Source organism: Carcharodon carcharias, chromosome 8 (genome assembly GCF_017639515.1).
Source record: "Carcharodon carcharias isolate sCarCar2 chromosome 8, sCarCar2.pri, whole genome shotgun sequence".
Lineage (NCBI taxonomy): Eukaryota > Metazoa > Chordata > Chondrichthyes > Lamniformes > Lamnidae > Carcharodon > Carcharodon carcharias.
Genome location: NC_054474.1, coordinates 62,922,569 through 62,937,433, shown reverse-complemented (window position 1 = coordinate 62,937,433; position 14,865 = coordinate 62,922,569). Strand labels below are relative to the sequence as shown.

The 14,865-nt window shown below is 41.3% G+C and overlaps 1 protein-coding gene across 4 annotated transcripts in view; it reads right to left on the bottom strand.

Annotated features, from left to right (window-relative positions):
- The window catches only part of fbxo38 (F-box protein 38), a 90,661-nt gene that overhangs the window by 59,502 nt on the left and 16,294 nt on the right, over positions 1-14,865 (bottom strand). For all 4 annotated transcript variants that reach the window (XM_041193840.1, XM_041193839.1, XM_041193838.1 and 1 more), the window contains exons 4-8: positions 11,402-11,565; positions 9,622-9,787; positions 9,365-9,502; positions 9,020-9,157; positions 7,941-8,034 (exon numbers count right to left, since the gene is read on the bottom strand). In XM_041193840.1, coding sequence (XP_041049774.1) covers positions 7,941-8,034; positions 9,020-9,157; positions 9,365-9,502; positions 9,622-9,787; positions 11,402-11,565 — 700 coding nt within the window. The remainder of the gene's footprint in view (positions 1-7,940; positions 8,035-9,019; positions 9,158-9,364; positions 9,503-9,621; positions 9,788-11,401; positions 11,566-14,865) is intronic.

Here is a 14,865-nt window from a genome sequence, read left to right as displayed (position 1 = left end):
GCAATTTTTAGCAAGATGTTTGACAAGTAGCACAAGGAAATTCCAGTGCAATTTTTAAGACAAATGTTTTTTTCCTCTGGTTCTTATTACCTGATGCCATTAATACTTGTCTAACACACTGATGAAAAACAGCAGAGATAAAAACAAAAAAACTGCGGATGCTGGAAATCCAAAACAAAAACAGAATTACCTGGAAAAACTCAGCAGGTCTGGCAGCATCGGCGGAGAAGAAAAGAGTTGACGTTTCGAATCCTCATGACCCTTCGACAGAACTTGAGTTCGAGTCCAAGAAAGAGTTGAAATATAAGCTGGTTTAAGGTGTATGGGGGGGGCGCAGAGAGAGAGAGAGAAAGAGAAGTGGAGGGGGTTGGTGTGGTTGTAGAGACAAACAAGCAGTGATAGAAGCAGATCATCAAAAGATGTCACCAACAATGGAATAAAAGAACACATAGGTGTTAAAGTTGGTGATATTATCTAAACGAATGTGCTAATTAAGAATGGATGGTAGGGCACTCAAGATATAGCTCTAGTGGGGGTGGGGAGAGCATAAAAGATTTTAAAATATTTAAAAATAGGTGGGAAAAGAAAAATCTATATAATTTATTGGAAAAAAACAAAAGGAAGGGGGAAGCAGAAAGGGGGTGGGGATGGGGGAGGGAGTTCAAGATCGAAAGTTGTTGAATTCAATATTCAGTCCGGAAGGCTGTAAAGTGCCTAGTCGGAAGATGAGGTGTTGTTCCTCCAGTTTGTGTTGGGCTTCACTGGAACAATGCAGCAAGCCAAGGACAGACATGTGGGCAATAGAGCAGGGTGGAGTGTTAAAATGGCAAGCGACAGGGAGGTTTGGGTCATTCTTGCGGACAGACCGCAGGTGTTCTGCAAAGCGGTTGCCCAGTTTACGTTTGGTCTCTCCAATGTAGAGACCACCACATTGGGAGCAACGAATGCAGTAGACTAAGTTGGGGGAAATGCAAGTGAAATGCTGCTTCACTTGAAAGGAGTGTTTGGGCCCTTGGACGGTGAGGAGAGAGGAAGTGAAGGGACAGGTGTTGCATCTTTTGCGTGGGCATGGGGTGCTGCTATAGGAGGGGGTTGAGGAGTAGGGGGTGATGGAGGAGTGGACCAGGGTGTCCCGGAGGGAACGATCCCTACGGAATGCCGATAGGGGGGGTGAAGGGAAGATGTGTTTGGTGGTGGCATCATGCTGGAGTTGGCGGAAATGGCGGAGGATGATCCTTTGAATGCAGAGGCTGGTGGGGTGATAAGTGAGGACAAGGGGGACCCTATCATGTTTCTGGGAGGGAGGAGAAGGCGTGAGGGCGGATGCACGGGAGATGGGCCGGACACGGTTGAGGGCCCTGTCAACGACCGTGGGTGGAAAACCTCGGTTAAGGAAGAAGGAGGACATGTCAGAGGAACTGTTTTTGAAGGTAGCATCATCAGAACAGATGCGACGGAGGTGAAGGAACTGAGAGAATGGGATGGAGTCCTTACAGGAAGCGGGGTGTGAGGAGTTGTAGTCGAGGTAGCTGTGGGAGTCGGTGGGTTTGTAATGGATATTGGTGGACAGTCTATCACCAGAGTGCCCTACCATCCATTCTTAATCAGCACATTCGTTTAGATAATATCACCAACTTTGACACCTATGTGTTCTTTTGTTCTATTGTTGGTGACATCTTTTGATGATCTGCTTCTATCACTGCTTGTTTGTCCCTACAACCACACCAACCCCCTCCACTTCTCTCTCTCTCCCCGCCCCCCCCACCCCCCACACACCTTAAACCAGCTTATATTTCAACTCTTTCTTGGACTCGAACTCAAGTTCTGTCGAAGGGTCATGAGGACTCGAAACGTCAACTCTTTTCTTCTCCGCCGATGCTGCCAGACCTGCTGAGTTTTTCCAGGTAATTCTGTTTTTGTTTTGAAAAACAGCAGGTTTTGTTAAGGGGATACAATAAATGTCCTGAATGGGTAAACTGCAAATCCAACGACTTTCCAGAAATAGTTGCCTTATCATGCTCCATATCAAGTTTCACTTATGCTTTTTCAGATTTACTCAACAACATAGGTTTTGTGCTAGAGACTACATCAGTACTCAGAAAGTGACTTAATCCAACTTTTTTACATGAAATTACAACTCTCTTTAGTGATCACAATGTGATGTCATCACCAAATTTAAAGGAAATAGTAATTATGTATTCTTTAACCTTGTGTTGATCCTCACAACTTAATGATCAAAGTAACATATTAACTAATCTGTTCCACATACTGAAGTGTAAATGTTATCCAGCACTGCACAGAGGAGTCTGCGACCAACACATTCATCACAGGACTAAAATTTCTTGTGGCCAGTACAATTTGTTCAAATTCCTCATTATCTTCATTACTGTCATTTATCATTTTGAGAACCCTTTCATTCCATAACGATATTTCCAGTCACTCCTGAAGCACCTATTAACCGTTCTTTAGGCATTTTTGGTATGTATTTGCCTATTATTGCTATTTCAATTCTGTTTCCTGTTGTGATAGCCAGATCTGCTAAAGATGCTTTCATCCTCATTCTGCCTGTCTTTAATCTTTCCATTGCACTGATGCTTGCATCCGGTATCTGGGTCATTTTGAAATTTGGTAATGTGTGTCCTCCCCTTTATGGCACCCCGAAATGTCCCATTTGTTCCATGAGATGTACCATCAGAAATTTCGTACTCTCAGGAAACGGCCTGACCAGAGATACTGGAAGTCGACTGGCTTAGGCAACTCGCATTTGACCGGTGAGTCCAGGCACTAAAATTGAGGCCACCTATGAAAGCCTTCGTGAAATAATTCTCCTCGAGGAGTTCAAAATCTCTATACCCTTCCCGATAAGAACTCACAGCGGAATAGAGAGTAACAGAGACCAGTCAGGCAGCAACCCTAGCCGATGATAATGATCTTGTCCACAAACCCTCATCCTAAAGGAAACCCTTCCCTAGTCACCCCCAGCCAAATGAGAAGGATAGAGGGTGGGAGAGTGATAGGAAACTGAGCATCCATGTGTGAAAAGGAACAGCTGGAAATATAGGGGGCCCTCCTCAGGCCAGAAAGGATGGTGCTGAGAAGAGGAGTGAGGCCAAGGAGCCCATGTGTTCTAACAGCACAAAGCAGGACACCTCTGTGCTGATTACTAGGGGTTACGGGAAAAACCCGTAGGATTTGTTGGGGCACACAAACTTGGGCAGAAAATGGGTGTCAGACAGAGAGCATAGCAGACCTGAGCATACGGTTCTGACTGTGGCAGCAAATCCTTGTAAACACACTAGTGATTGCAGGTAGGTCCTTGACTCACAAGGATTTTGTAGCAGACGGAAGAGTGGCCACATTTCTCCAGAGCAAGGTGAGTAAGCCTCTTGCGACACTGAAGGATACAGGGGCCAGCTGAACTCTATTGCCGGGAAGACTTTTCTACCAGAGAGTGCAGTAAGTGCCCAGGTGTTGGTAAAGGGTATTGAAGGAGAGTACATGCCCATCCCTTATATCAGATGCACTTGGAGTACAGTCTTTTGTCAGGACTGGTGATTGTGGGAGTCATTCCCAGGTTGTCTGTGGATGGAGTTGACCTGCTCCTCGGCAATGACCTGGTGGGATCAGAAATAATAGCATCCCCAGTTGTCTCAGAGAAGTTGACCAACATCAGGGACTCAGAACAGCTGCAAGAGAAGGTGCCTGGCACTTCCCTAACTGTGTGGTAACGGGTCTTTGGCCAGACAGACTCTGTCAGAGGAGGCTAAAGTGGCATTGCATACAGGTGACCCTACTGCCTGGTTATCTGAGACCTTTCTCGGGAGTCTAGGGGACCTAAGGAGGTAATTTTGTAGGTCTTGGAAAAGCTCAGCAGGTCTGACAGCATCTGTGGAGAGGAATACAGTTGACGTTTCGAGTCCTATGACCCTTCATCAGAACTTTCTTTTACCTTAGTTCTGATGAAGGGTCATACGGACTCGAAACATCAACTGTATTCCTCTCTGCAGATGCTGTCAGACCTGCAGAGTTTTTCCAGGTATTTTTGTTTTTGCTCTAGATTTCCAGTATCCGCAGTATTTTGCTTTTATAATATGTAGGTCTTCCCTGGTTGCAGCTCAGCAAACCGACCCGTTGTTAAAAGAGTTAACTCAGGCTGCCCAAACTGAAGCTGAGGCAGAGGCAATCCCTGAATGCAACCATATGAAAAATAAGGAGAAGTGGAGGCCCCCCTCACAGACCCACAAACAAGGAATGGACAGTGATCCACCAAGTAGTACATCCACCAAGGGAAAATATCAAGGCTAGCAAACAAAATCCTGATGGCTGGGCATGTTGGTATACGGAAAACCCAAGCACACATCAGCCGGCATTTATAGTGGCCACACTTCCACAAGGATGTAGTATGGTTTTGCAGAACCTGCCACACCTGTCAGGTTGTGGGAAAACCCCAGCCTGCAATAAAATCTGCATCTACGATTCTTGTGCCGGCTTTCGGAGAACCATTCAAAGTGCTAGTGGACTGTGTGGGGCCCTGCCCAAAATAGAATGGGGCTACCAGTGTATTCTTACCATCAGGGATGTGGCTTCCTGCTTTCCAGACGCTGTTCCCTGAGAACCATATCTGCCAAAATAGTGATAGGGGAATCAACACAATTCTTTACCACCACGGTATGGAATGCCCACTGAGATCCAGTCAGATCAGGGCTCAAATTTTATGTCCCGAATATTCCAAGAAGTCATGGGTAACCTGGGAGCTGAAGTCCTCAGGTTATCATCTGCAGTCACAGGGAACTCAAGAACGGTACCACCAGACCCTAAAAACAAGGGTCAGGACATACTGCCACCAGTACCACCATGACTGGGATAAAGTACTAGGTTTCCTTCTGTTCGCTACCACAGACTCCCTCATTGAGTCCACCGGTTTTACTCTGTTTGAATTTGTTTATGGACCAGAAGTGAGAGGTCCTATGCAACAAATCAAAGGGAGACTTTTCAAACTGAAGGAGGAAGTCTCCATGTTAGACTACGTAACAGTATTCCCTGAGCGACTCACGAGAGCCTGTAATGTGGCTCGAGAACACAAAAAATCTCCCAAACAGCAATGAAAAGAAACATGAACCTTTCAGCCAGGAGGCTATGCGCTCATACTCCTACCAATACAGGGTGAGCCCCTAAATGCACAGTTCAGTGGCCCATACAGAGTAGCAAAAAAGCTCGAGGAGGTAAACTACTTAACTGATAGCCTAGACCACAGGAAAAAGCTAAGGCTGTGTCATGTCAACACAATAAAATAATATTACAGCCAAGAAGGGGACAAGCAGGTAATGATTGGTCCAATAACAACAAATCTGAAGGATGAGAGGAACAAATTGGAGGGAGATGTGATCAAGGCCCACCATTAAACCCCCTACTGTCTGGCCAGCAAACACAGAAATTCTAGCAAAATTGGACACCATGGACAAGATTTTCAACTTGGTGGGCGGGCGCATGCCTGACCCGCTCGAGCGTGAAATGACGCGCGTTGATGTTGGGGCAAGCACCCTGATGTCAACGTGCAGTCGGGTGATATTTTGGTGGCCAGCACAATTAAAAGGTCGGTTAAGGCTATTAAAAAATCAATTAAGTTACATATTTTGCAGGCGAAAAGACCAAGTGGCCTTTGCAATTTTTTGGAAACCTTATCCACGGGCAGGATGAGGTTTCCCAAAGCAAATAAAAATAAAATAAAAGTATTAAAATATAATTAATAACGTCCCTGCTCATGTGACAGTCACATGAGGAGATGTTTTATTACATTTTTCAATTCTTCATATATAATTTTTTTAAAAACTCTTCATCTCCCTGAGGCAGCTCTGTGCCTCAGAGATTCCGAAGTGCGCACTTGCACGCATATGCGAAGTTTGCACTCACCCTCCCCCCCCCCACAAGCAGTGCTGAGTGCTGCCCCTCGCGTTTCATGCTGGGCGGGCCTTAATTGGTCCACCGGCGTGAAATCGCTTTCCAGCTTCCACCGTGGGCAGCGGTCAGCTTCCTGACTGCCCTCACTCACCAGCCCAGCTGAGCCCACCCGACAAGAGCTAAATTCTGTCCTATATTGACCATCTAAATGCAGAACAGTGAGACCTGACAAGGGTGCTCACTGCATTTAAACACATCTATAGAGACAAAACAGGCTGCACCATTTTAGCTCTACATGATGTGGATGTGAGAGTGGCCCCTCCCATAAGTCAACATCCCCACCTTCTAGGTCTAGAAAAACTGGCCTAGCCTTGGGAGGAGATTAACTACGTGCTGATGTCAGCGTGTAGTCGCGTGATAGTTTAGCTGGCGGGCGCACGCCAGAGCCAGCAGCATGCCCGCCGACAATTAAAAGGCCTATTAAGGCCATTAAGTAATCAACTGTCCTGAATTTTTCACTGCCCGTTCAACCTAAAAGTTGAAGGGCAGACAAAAAGGCCAAGGGGCCTCTGCATTTTTTTGGAAACCTCATCCATGAGTGGAATGAGGTTTCCAAAAGCAAATACAAATGAAACACAAACTTTAATTTTTAATGAAAAACATGTTCCTGCTCATGTGACAGTCACATTAGGGGACGTTTTATTAATTTTTCTTGTTGTCTAATAATGTTTTCAATATATTCTTCATCTCCCTGAGGCAGCTCTGTGCGGGTGGGGGAAGGAGGGTAAGCAGGCCAAGCGCTGCTGCTCGCGTATCACACTGGGTGGGCCTTAATTGGTCCGCTAGCGTAAAATTGCGGTGCGCTATCGATCACGGGTGGCTGTCGGCTTCTGGACCGCCCCCACTGATCCCACAAGCCAAGAGCAAAATTCTGCCCAATGACTTCGGTCTTCCCATTATTTGAATGGAGGAAGCTTCTGGTCTTCCAATAATAGATGTCTCACAAGCAGAGTGACAAATCAGAGCCAAATAGCGAAAGATGTTTCCACTCAAGTGATGAATCAGTATTAGAAGCATGAGGTGTGGGCAAAAAGGTTTCAATTCTTTTTCATGTAAAAGATCATTACAATGCAAATGAATTACTCCCAAGTGGCACTAATAACACAGTGGGGTCTATATAAAAATTAACTGGATAAACCATTGAAGGTGGTATTAAAAGGGGGCAGGCAAAGAAAAGAAAACATTTTAATACAAAGCACCAGTGGATTGCTAGCACCAGAACAACTAGTCAAATAGCTTTATTCTGTAACCATAATTTCTATGATACTATGTAGTTAGCAGTGCCTGATTCCTAAAATTTATCAAGTTAGACTTCCAGCAAAGGCGGCTCAAGCTAAACTTTGCTTCCCAAGTGTCACTATTAGAAACAATGAATTTACAGGAACGTCTTATCCCCTCTTGTACTGACTCTACAAGGCTTTTCAATCTCTGTCCTTCTATCACTGGAAATAGGCTTTCAGCTTGTTTTTTCTTTGCCTGTTTACTACCCAAGGATCTATCCTGTTCTGTACTGTCACAAAGTAACTGCATTGCTGATGTTTCTTACCTTAAAAAGGTTATTTTTATAATATTGTGCAAGAAATTAACTTACGAAACTTCAATACAAATTCCAGAAAATCAAATCTTATGCAACTTCACAAATTTTTCAACTTGGTGGAATAACGTGCCAATTAAATCATTACTTTGTAGTAAATAACATAATTAAAAATCATCACATGTAGAACAAACAACAGAACAGCACTGAAATAAGAATAAATTATTGGCAACAAAGCTCACACAAATCACATTTTTCACAATCACTTGGAATCTTTTCCTTTCTCTTAATATCCAAGATGCATTTGTGACATCTTTAAATTCTGTTTAGGAAATGGGATTTGAGATAACATACATTTTGTTGTGATCTTGTATGTTATGGCACTGTCCTCTATAGGTGCACCTTATCCCTAACTAAGTCATTTATGGCATATGTTGCATAAACTCACCTACGTGCAGCAGTGATAATGAGGTAGCCAAGGTCCACTTCTAGTGCATTTTTGCATGCTCCAAATACAATAGTATGTAGATTTCGGAAACCACCTATATCAAGAAGAATATATATTTTTAAAGAGGTGCATTTCTGGAGCAGCATAAGCTTTGACTCAGCTATTTATATATTTTTTAATTAGGTCTTTTCTAACCATTTTACCCCAGATCATTCCAGCTCTCATACCACTCTCATGGGCAAATCCATCAGCTTGTACCTTTGGAGAATGCCTATCCTTAACCTGAGATCTATGCAAGTTATTTTGATAACGCACCTGGGTAAATGGACAGCAAATCCTGCTGAGTAATTGCTTTTAGGTACTGGACTATCTTATGCCTCCACAAAATCTCATTTCAATCTTCGAGAGCTGCAGAGTATCACATCAGACCTCATTTAAAGTTTATTACACAAAGTGAATTTATTAATTAAATAGAGAACAAAAGATAATCTACCATTAATATGCTGTCTATTTATTGCAGTCTTAAATAACTCACCAGTAGAGAAAAGTACAAGATTGCAATCTTAAATAGCTTAAAAGAAATCTGTTGTAATTCTTTTCCTTACATAAAAAGTGGAATTCAACTTAGCAAAGGTGCAAAAAGGGTTGGGTAGCAAATCAGCCATTCATTAAACATGCTACTCAAATAAAAAGAAAAATGGAAAGGGTGTATATCAGGCAATCAATCCACTACCACCCATTTTGCATTACTACTGAAGTTGACTTGCAGGCCTACAGTTTCTCAGGAACATCAACTCATTTCTTCTCAAATCATAAGCCTGACAATGTCATGAAATTTTCTAATTATTCACATGAACAGAACAGCCCTTTTTATATCCCATAAATGTTCCCCCGACTTCCTGTTACCAGGGAAACTATAACAAACTTGTAACATTCTGTAAGAATATGCTTAATGCAAAACTTTAGTTTTAACTGGCTGATAAAAAAATAAAGTAATTGTGCTTTGGTTGTTTAAAAGCCACAAAATCAAAACTTTTGTCACATTAGCCTATTTTTGGGCATAATATCAAGTCACATACCTGATCTTGAGCTGTCCTCAACTACATGTTGAATCAGTCCTCCAAGAAAAGGTACTCGAACTAGTTCAAGATGTTCTAAGTTCCTTGCTGAAGCTAGCCCAGTCACTAATGGAACATACTTTAAGGAATTGGTGGGACCTACAAAATGCAACACAGCAAATGGATTTTTTTTAAATTTCAAAAACATTTTCTTTATACTGTAAGCACAAATCATGCTTTATTACTAATTATCTATGGCTTGTAATAACAAGAGTGCACTTTATGTAATTTGGAAAAAATGTTCTAAAGAAATAACCATTTTCTGTACAGTAGAACATCGATAATGAAATTACTCTTCCTTTATACCTGCACAATTCCGCATTACAAAAGTGCGTAAACTGACACAGAGAAAGTCTTTAAAAGGCTGAGGTTTGGTTAGTCGGACCCATTGCAAATACAGGTGTCTCAACATTGGAACACAAGGAATTTCAGGAACATTTACTCCTAAAAAGAAAGAAATTTAAAATAAATTAATTCAAATTTACAGAAATGTTTCAGTCAACAGATTTTAAAAGAAATCCTTTATTCTTCACTGAAAACCACATGCATAAAACACTGCTTACCAACTAGGTGAAGTGTTTGTATCTTGACTCCTACTGGAATTGTTAGTTTGTTTTCTGGAGGGATTGGGAAAGCACCATTACGATTTCGAAACTTTCCCAAGATGTGGACCTGTGGCATGTAATTCCAGATGGCTTCTACTAATTCTAAATGGGAAGTTTCTACACCCTGCCAAAGTCAAAAACAAAACAAAGATACTGAGGAAACAAGAATTTCATAATATATTTAACAGCCAAAGAACACACTACAATAAGTTCACTTAGATTTGCATAGTTCTGAACTGTCACAAATCTAAAACACTTGATAGTAAATTATATAATTCAGTTGATGTATATTTATGCAATTTTCAGCAAATTTCTGGAAAGAGTATTCTACTGTGGAGAAACGGAATTTCTTCTAGTATTCTTTTGATTCCAACTGATCTAGCAAGGTTTATTTTGAACCTAAGAAATAAATTACTCCCTTGCTAATGTTAGAGGGTAATTTTTTACTTGGGTTTAGTAAATTACTCCCTCACCTACTTACTATTGAAATCTCAAACCAATCTTCAGCACCTATTTTTGAGATTAACCTTCACATAGTTTCTCAAAATATTTGCCACTACAACAGCAGTAAGCACAAACTAAAACAGTGAAGCCTCATCATAAGCTGTTTTCAAGTTACCATTCTTTTAATTGGAATTCTGACAACTTTATTTAGGTCTGCCGCTAAGCAGCATAAGTTGGGAGCTGGCTCCTGGAATCCAAATTACAATATACAACCAGTCAGAATACATCTTTGAATAATAAAACAAAAACAAAATGCAATAGATGCAGGAAATCTGAAATTTTAAAAATGCTGAAAATATTCAGCAGGTGAAGCAGTATCTGTGGCAGAGAGAAACAGGGTTCATGTTTCAGGTCAATGACCTTTCAGATGCTGCCCGGCTTGCTCAGTATTTCCAGCATTTTATGTTTTTAATTCTAAATAATTAAATCTGCAAATATTATACAATCTTGGCTTAGGAGCTTGCCATATTATTTCCAATGCTTAACTACTGTACCATTAACTAACGCAAAAAAGGCAGCGGGATACATTGAGAATAATACTAGATTCATGGGAACTGGCTGCAATAGTACATCGTTGTAATGTTTTGATTTTTCCATTGCTTTAAGTATTCTCACTATTTTGCTACAGGCATTGGTCTTTACTTGATAATTCTGTTAACAGAGAAGGAAGTACATGTGATTAGCCTATCAGAAAACACTAGTTTCACGATGCAACTTATATCAGTCTGTGGCCCAGAGATCTATTCACTCAACCAGTAATTTTGCCATCACAATTGTGACGGCAACTGATTTAGCTTCCTCCCAAATGAGTGTACACAGCAGGCTACAGAGTACTTTATGGAAATCAGCCAGCAATACAAATACACGTAGACATTGCATATTTAAATTGGAGGGAATGTTATAATGAGGCTAGACTGTTTAGCACCTTGCGATATTTAACAAGGATTAAGAAAAGTGAGCTGATTTAGAATGGAATTCAATACAGCATGAGGGAAATTCTAATAATCAAGACTATATGGTAACAGTAGCCACATTACCTATAGTTAGCAACTGCAAACATCAAGTCTGTGCCATTTTTCTCTATTCCATGCAGATTATAAATATCAATTTATTATTAAACCCGATTTTTGCCCTCTGTATACCAAGTTTAAAAAAATTGTTGTACTTGTGTGATATAGGTTAGCTAATTGAAGATTAATTACATATCACTTGTTGGAAGTTTATTTTTACTTGCCAATAGATTTGGGCAGGCTTGCAAAGCTTCAAGTACACCAGGAATGCTGAATGCAACATGCCCTCTTACTCGCCGTCGTTCTAAGTGTCGAGGATGCAACCCATACAGCTGTTCCAAATCAGGCATTTTTTTTAATAGTATTAAAAAGCTGGCATCGATGAAACCTGGTATTAAATACACAAAAACAGTTTATATTTCACTAGCACAGAATAATTAGCTAGTATACACACTCTAAATAACCCAGATTAATTAGAACACAATTTTAATCATAGGGTCATAGATGTCAACAGCACAGAAAAAGGTCCTTCGGCCCATCGTGTCTGCGCCGGTCAGACAAGTACCTAATTATTCTAATCCCATTTTCCAGCACTAGGCCCATAGCCTTGTATGCCATGGCATCGCAAGTGCACATCCAAATACTTTTAAATGTTATGAGGATTTCTGCCTCTACCACCTTTTCAGGCAGTGAGTTCCAGATTCCCACCACCCTCTGGGTGAAAAAAATTCTTCCTCACGTCCCCACTAAACTTCCTGCCCCTTATCTTAAATCTATGCCCTCTGGTTAGTGATCTCTCCACCAAATGGAAAAGTTCCTTCCTGTCTACCCTATCTATGCCCCTCATAACATTATACACCTCAATCATGTCCCCCCTCAATCTCCTCTGCTCCATGGAAAATAACCCCAGTCTATCCAAAACAGAAACAGAATTACCTGGAAAAACTCAGCAGGTCTGGCAGCATCGGCGGAGAAGAAAAGAGTTGACGTTTCGAGTCCTCATGACCCTTCGACAGAACCAGTCGAAACGCCTAGTTCTGTCGAAGGGTCATGAGGACTCGAAACGTCAACTCTTTTCTCCTCCGCCGATGCTGCCAGACCTGCTGAGTTTTTCCAGGTAATTCTGTTTTTGTTTTGGATTTCCAGCATCCGCAGCTTTTTGTTTTTTGTTTTTATCCCAGTCTATCCAATCTCTCCTCATAACTAAACATTTCTCAAGGACATTGCAATCCATAATATGCATCTAATTAAGAGATGTCTGCAATTTATGGTCATGGTACATTGACACCATATTAATATACAAGTGCACAGAAGCATAGGATATAAAATTATAGAATGGTTACAGTACAGGAGACGACATTCGGCTGATCGTGTCCATGCCAGCTCTCTACAAGAATTGATCTAGTCCCATTCTCACATCTTTACACCATAGTCCTGCACATTTTTCTTCAGATAATTATTAAATTCCCTTTTGAAATCCATGGTTGAATCTGCCTCCACCACACTCTCCAGCAATGCATTTCAGATCCTAACCACTTGCTGCACACAAAAGTATTGCCTCAGATAACCTTTGGTTTTGTTATTCAACTTAATTTGATGCTCTTTGGCTCTCAATCCTTCTGCAAATGGGAACAGTGTCTCCCTATGTATTCTGTCCAGACCCCTCAATGTTGAGCATTTCTACCAAATCTCCTCTCAACCAACTCTTCTCCAAGGAGAATAGGCCCAACATCTCCAATCTATTCTGGTAAGTGAAATCCCTTGTCCCTAGAATCATCTTATTGTGTTGTAACCGTTCTATGATTCTATTGCCGTAAATCTTTTCTGCACCCTTTCTACAGCCTGCACAACCTTCCCGAAGTGTGTTGCTCAGAATTGGACAATTGGGCACAATCCTCCAGTTGAGGCCAAACCAGTGCTTTATAAAGGGTCACAATTTCTTCCTTGCTTTTGCACTCCATGTCTGTATTTATAGAGTCCCAGGATTCTATATGCCTTTTCAACCACTTTCTTAAACCGCCCTTCAACTATTTATGAACATATACCTTCCTTCCTGGTCCCTCTGCTCCTGCACACCCTTTAGAAATGTATCCTTTATTATATATTGCTTTTCCTCAATCTTCCAACCAAAATATATAAACTTCACACTACTATGCATTAAATTTCATCTGTCACTAGCCAGTGCATTCCACTCTCTATATCCTCGTAAAGTCTATCAGTCTCTTCCTCACAGTTTAAAATAATTCCAAGTTTTAAATCATCCGCAAATTTTGAAATCATGCCCTGCACAGCCAAGCCAACGTCATGAGTACAGATCAAGAAAACCAGTGGTCCTAATAGTGACCCCTGGGGAACCTCACGGTATAACTTTCTCCAGTCCCAATAAAAAAATCTCATTAGTACTTGTTTCCTGCCACTCAGACAACCTCATACCCATGCTGCCACCATCCCTTTTATTTCATGAGCTTTAACTTTGCTGACAGGCTTGTTATGTGGAACTTTGACAAATGCCTTTGGAGGTCTACACCAAATTAGCCGCATTACCTTCAACAATCCTTTCTTATCTCATCAAAATTTCAATCAAATTAAACATATTTTGCCTTCAACAAATCCATGCAGACTTTCCTTAGTTAATCCACATTTGCTCAAGTGACTGCTAATTTTTCTGACTATCATTTCTGAAACTTTCCCCCCACTGAAGTTAAATTGACTAGCCTGTAGTTGCTGGGCTTATCCTTACACTACTTTTTGAACAAAGGTGTAATATTTGCAATTCTCTAGACCTCTGGCACCATCCCTGTATCTAAAGAAGATTGGAATATTTTGGCCAGTGCCATGCATTTTCCACCCTTACATCCCTCAGTATTCTCGAATGCATCTCATCAAGCCCTGGTGACTTACCACCTTGTAAGTACAGCTAGCCTTTCTAATATATCCTCTTTATCAATTTTAGCCCATCTAGCATTTCAACTACCACCTCTTTCACTATGACTTGAGTAGCATCTTCTTTCTTTGGAAAGACAGATGCAAAGTACTCATTTAGTACCTTAGCCATGCCCTCTGCCTGCATGTGTAAATTCCCCAGCCTATATTACGATAATTATATCCACTCTTTTTTGCACCTCTGTAAACTCCTTGCAAATTTATTTCTCTGTATCTTTCCCACTAGTTGGTGGTTACAGAATACACCCCGCGGTGCAATAGTAGCTCTAACCAAATAGATTATCTCTATTGCTTCTTAGCTCTAACCAAATAGATTATCTTCTGACCCCTCTCGGCCACATCCTCTCCTTCCAGCAGCATAAAATTCTCCTTTATCAATACCATCAACCCTCCTCCTTTCTTTCCTGAATGCCTTGTATCCAGGAATATTTAGTTCCCAGTCCTGTCCATTTTTGAGCCTGTCTTATTATCGCCACATCACTATATTCCCTCTTGGTTACATGTGCCTGCAAATCATCATCCTGATCTACCACACTCCATGTGTTCAGATACATGCACTCTAAACCTAATTTAGACTTTAGCACATTTCCTCTTACTCTAACCCCACTTAGTATCTGACTGTTTCTTATTCTAGGGCTATCTCTCTCAATTCTTGGTTTTCCACTCTAATGTTACATCTTGATTACCCTTCCAACTTAGTTTAAACCCTCCCCAATCGCAATCAAAACCCATAAGGACGTTGCTC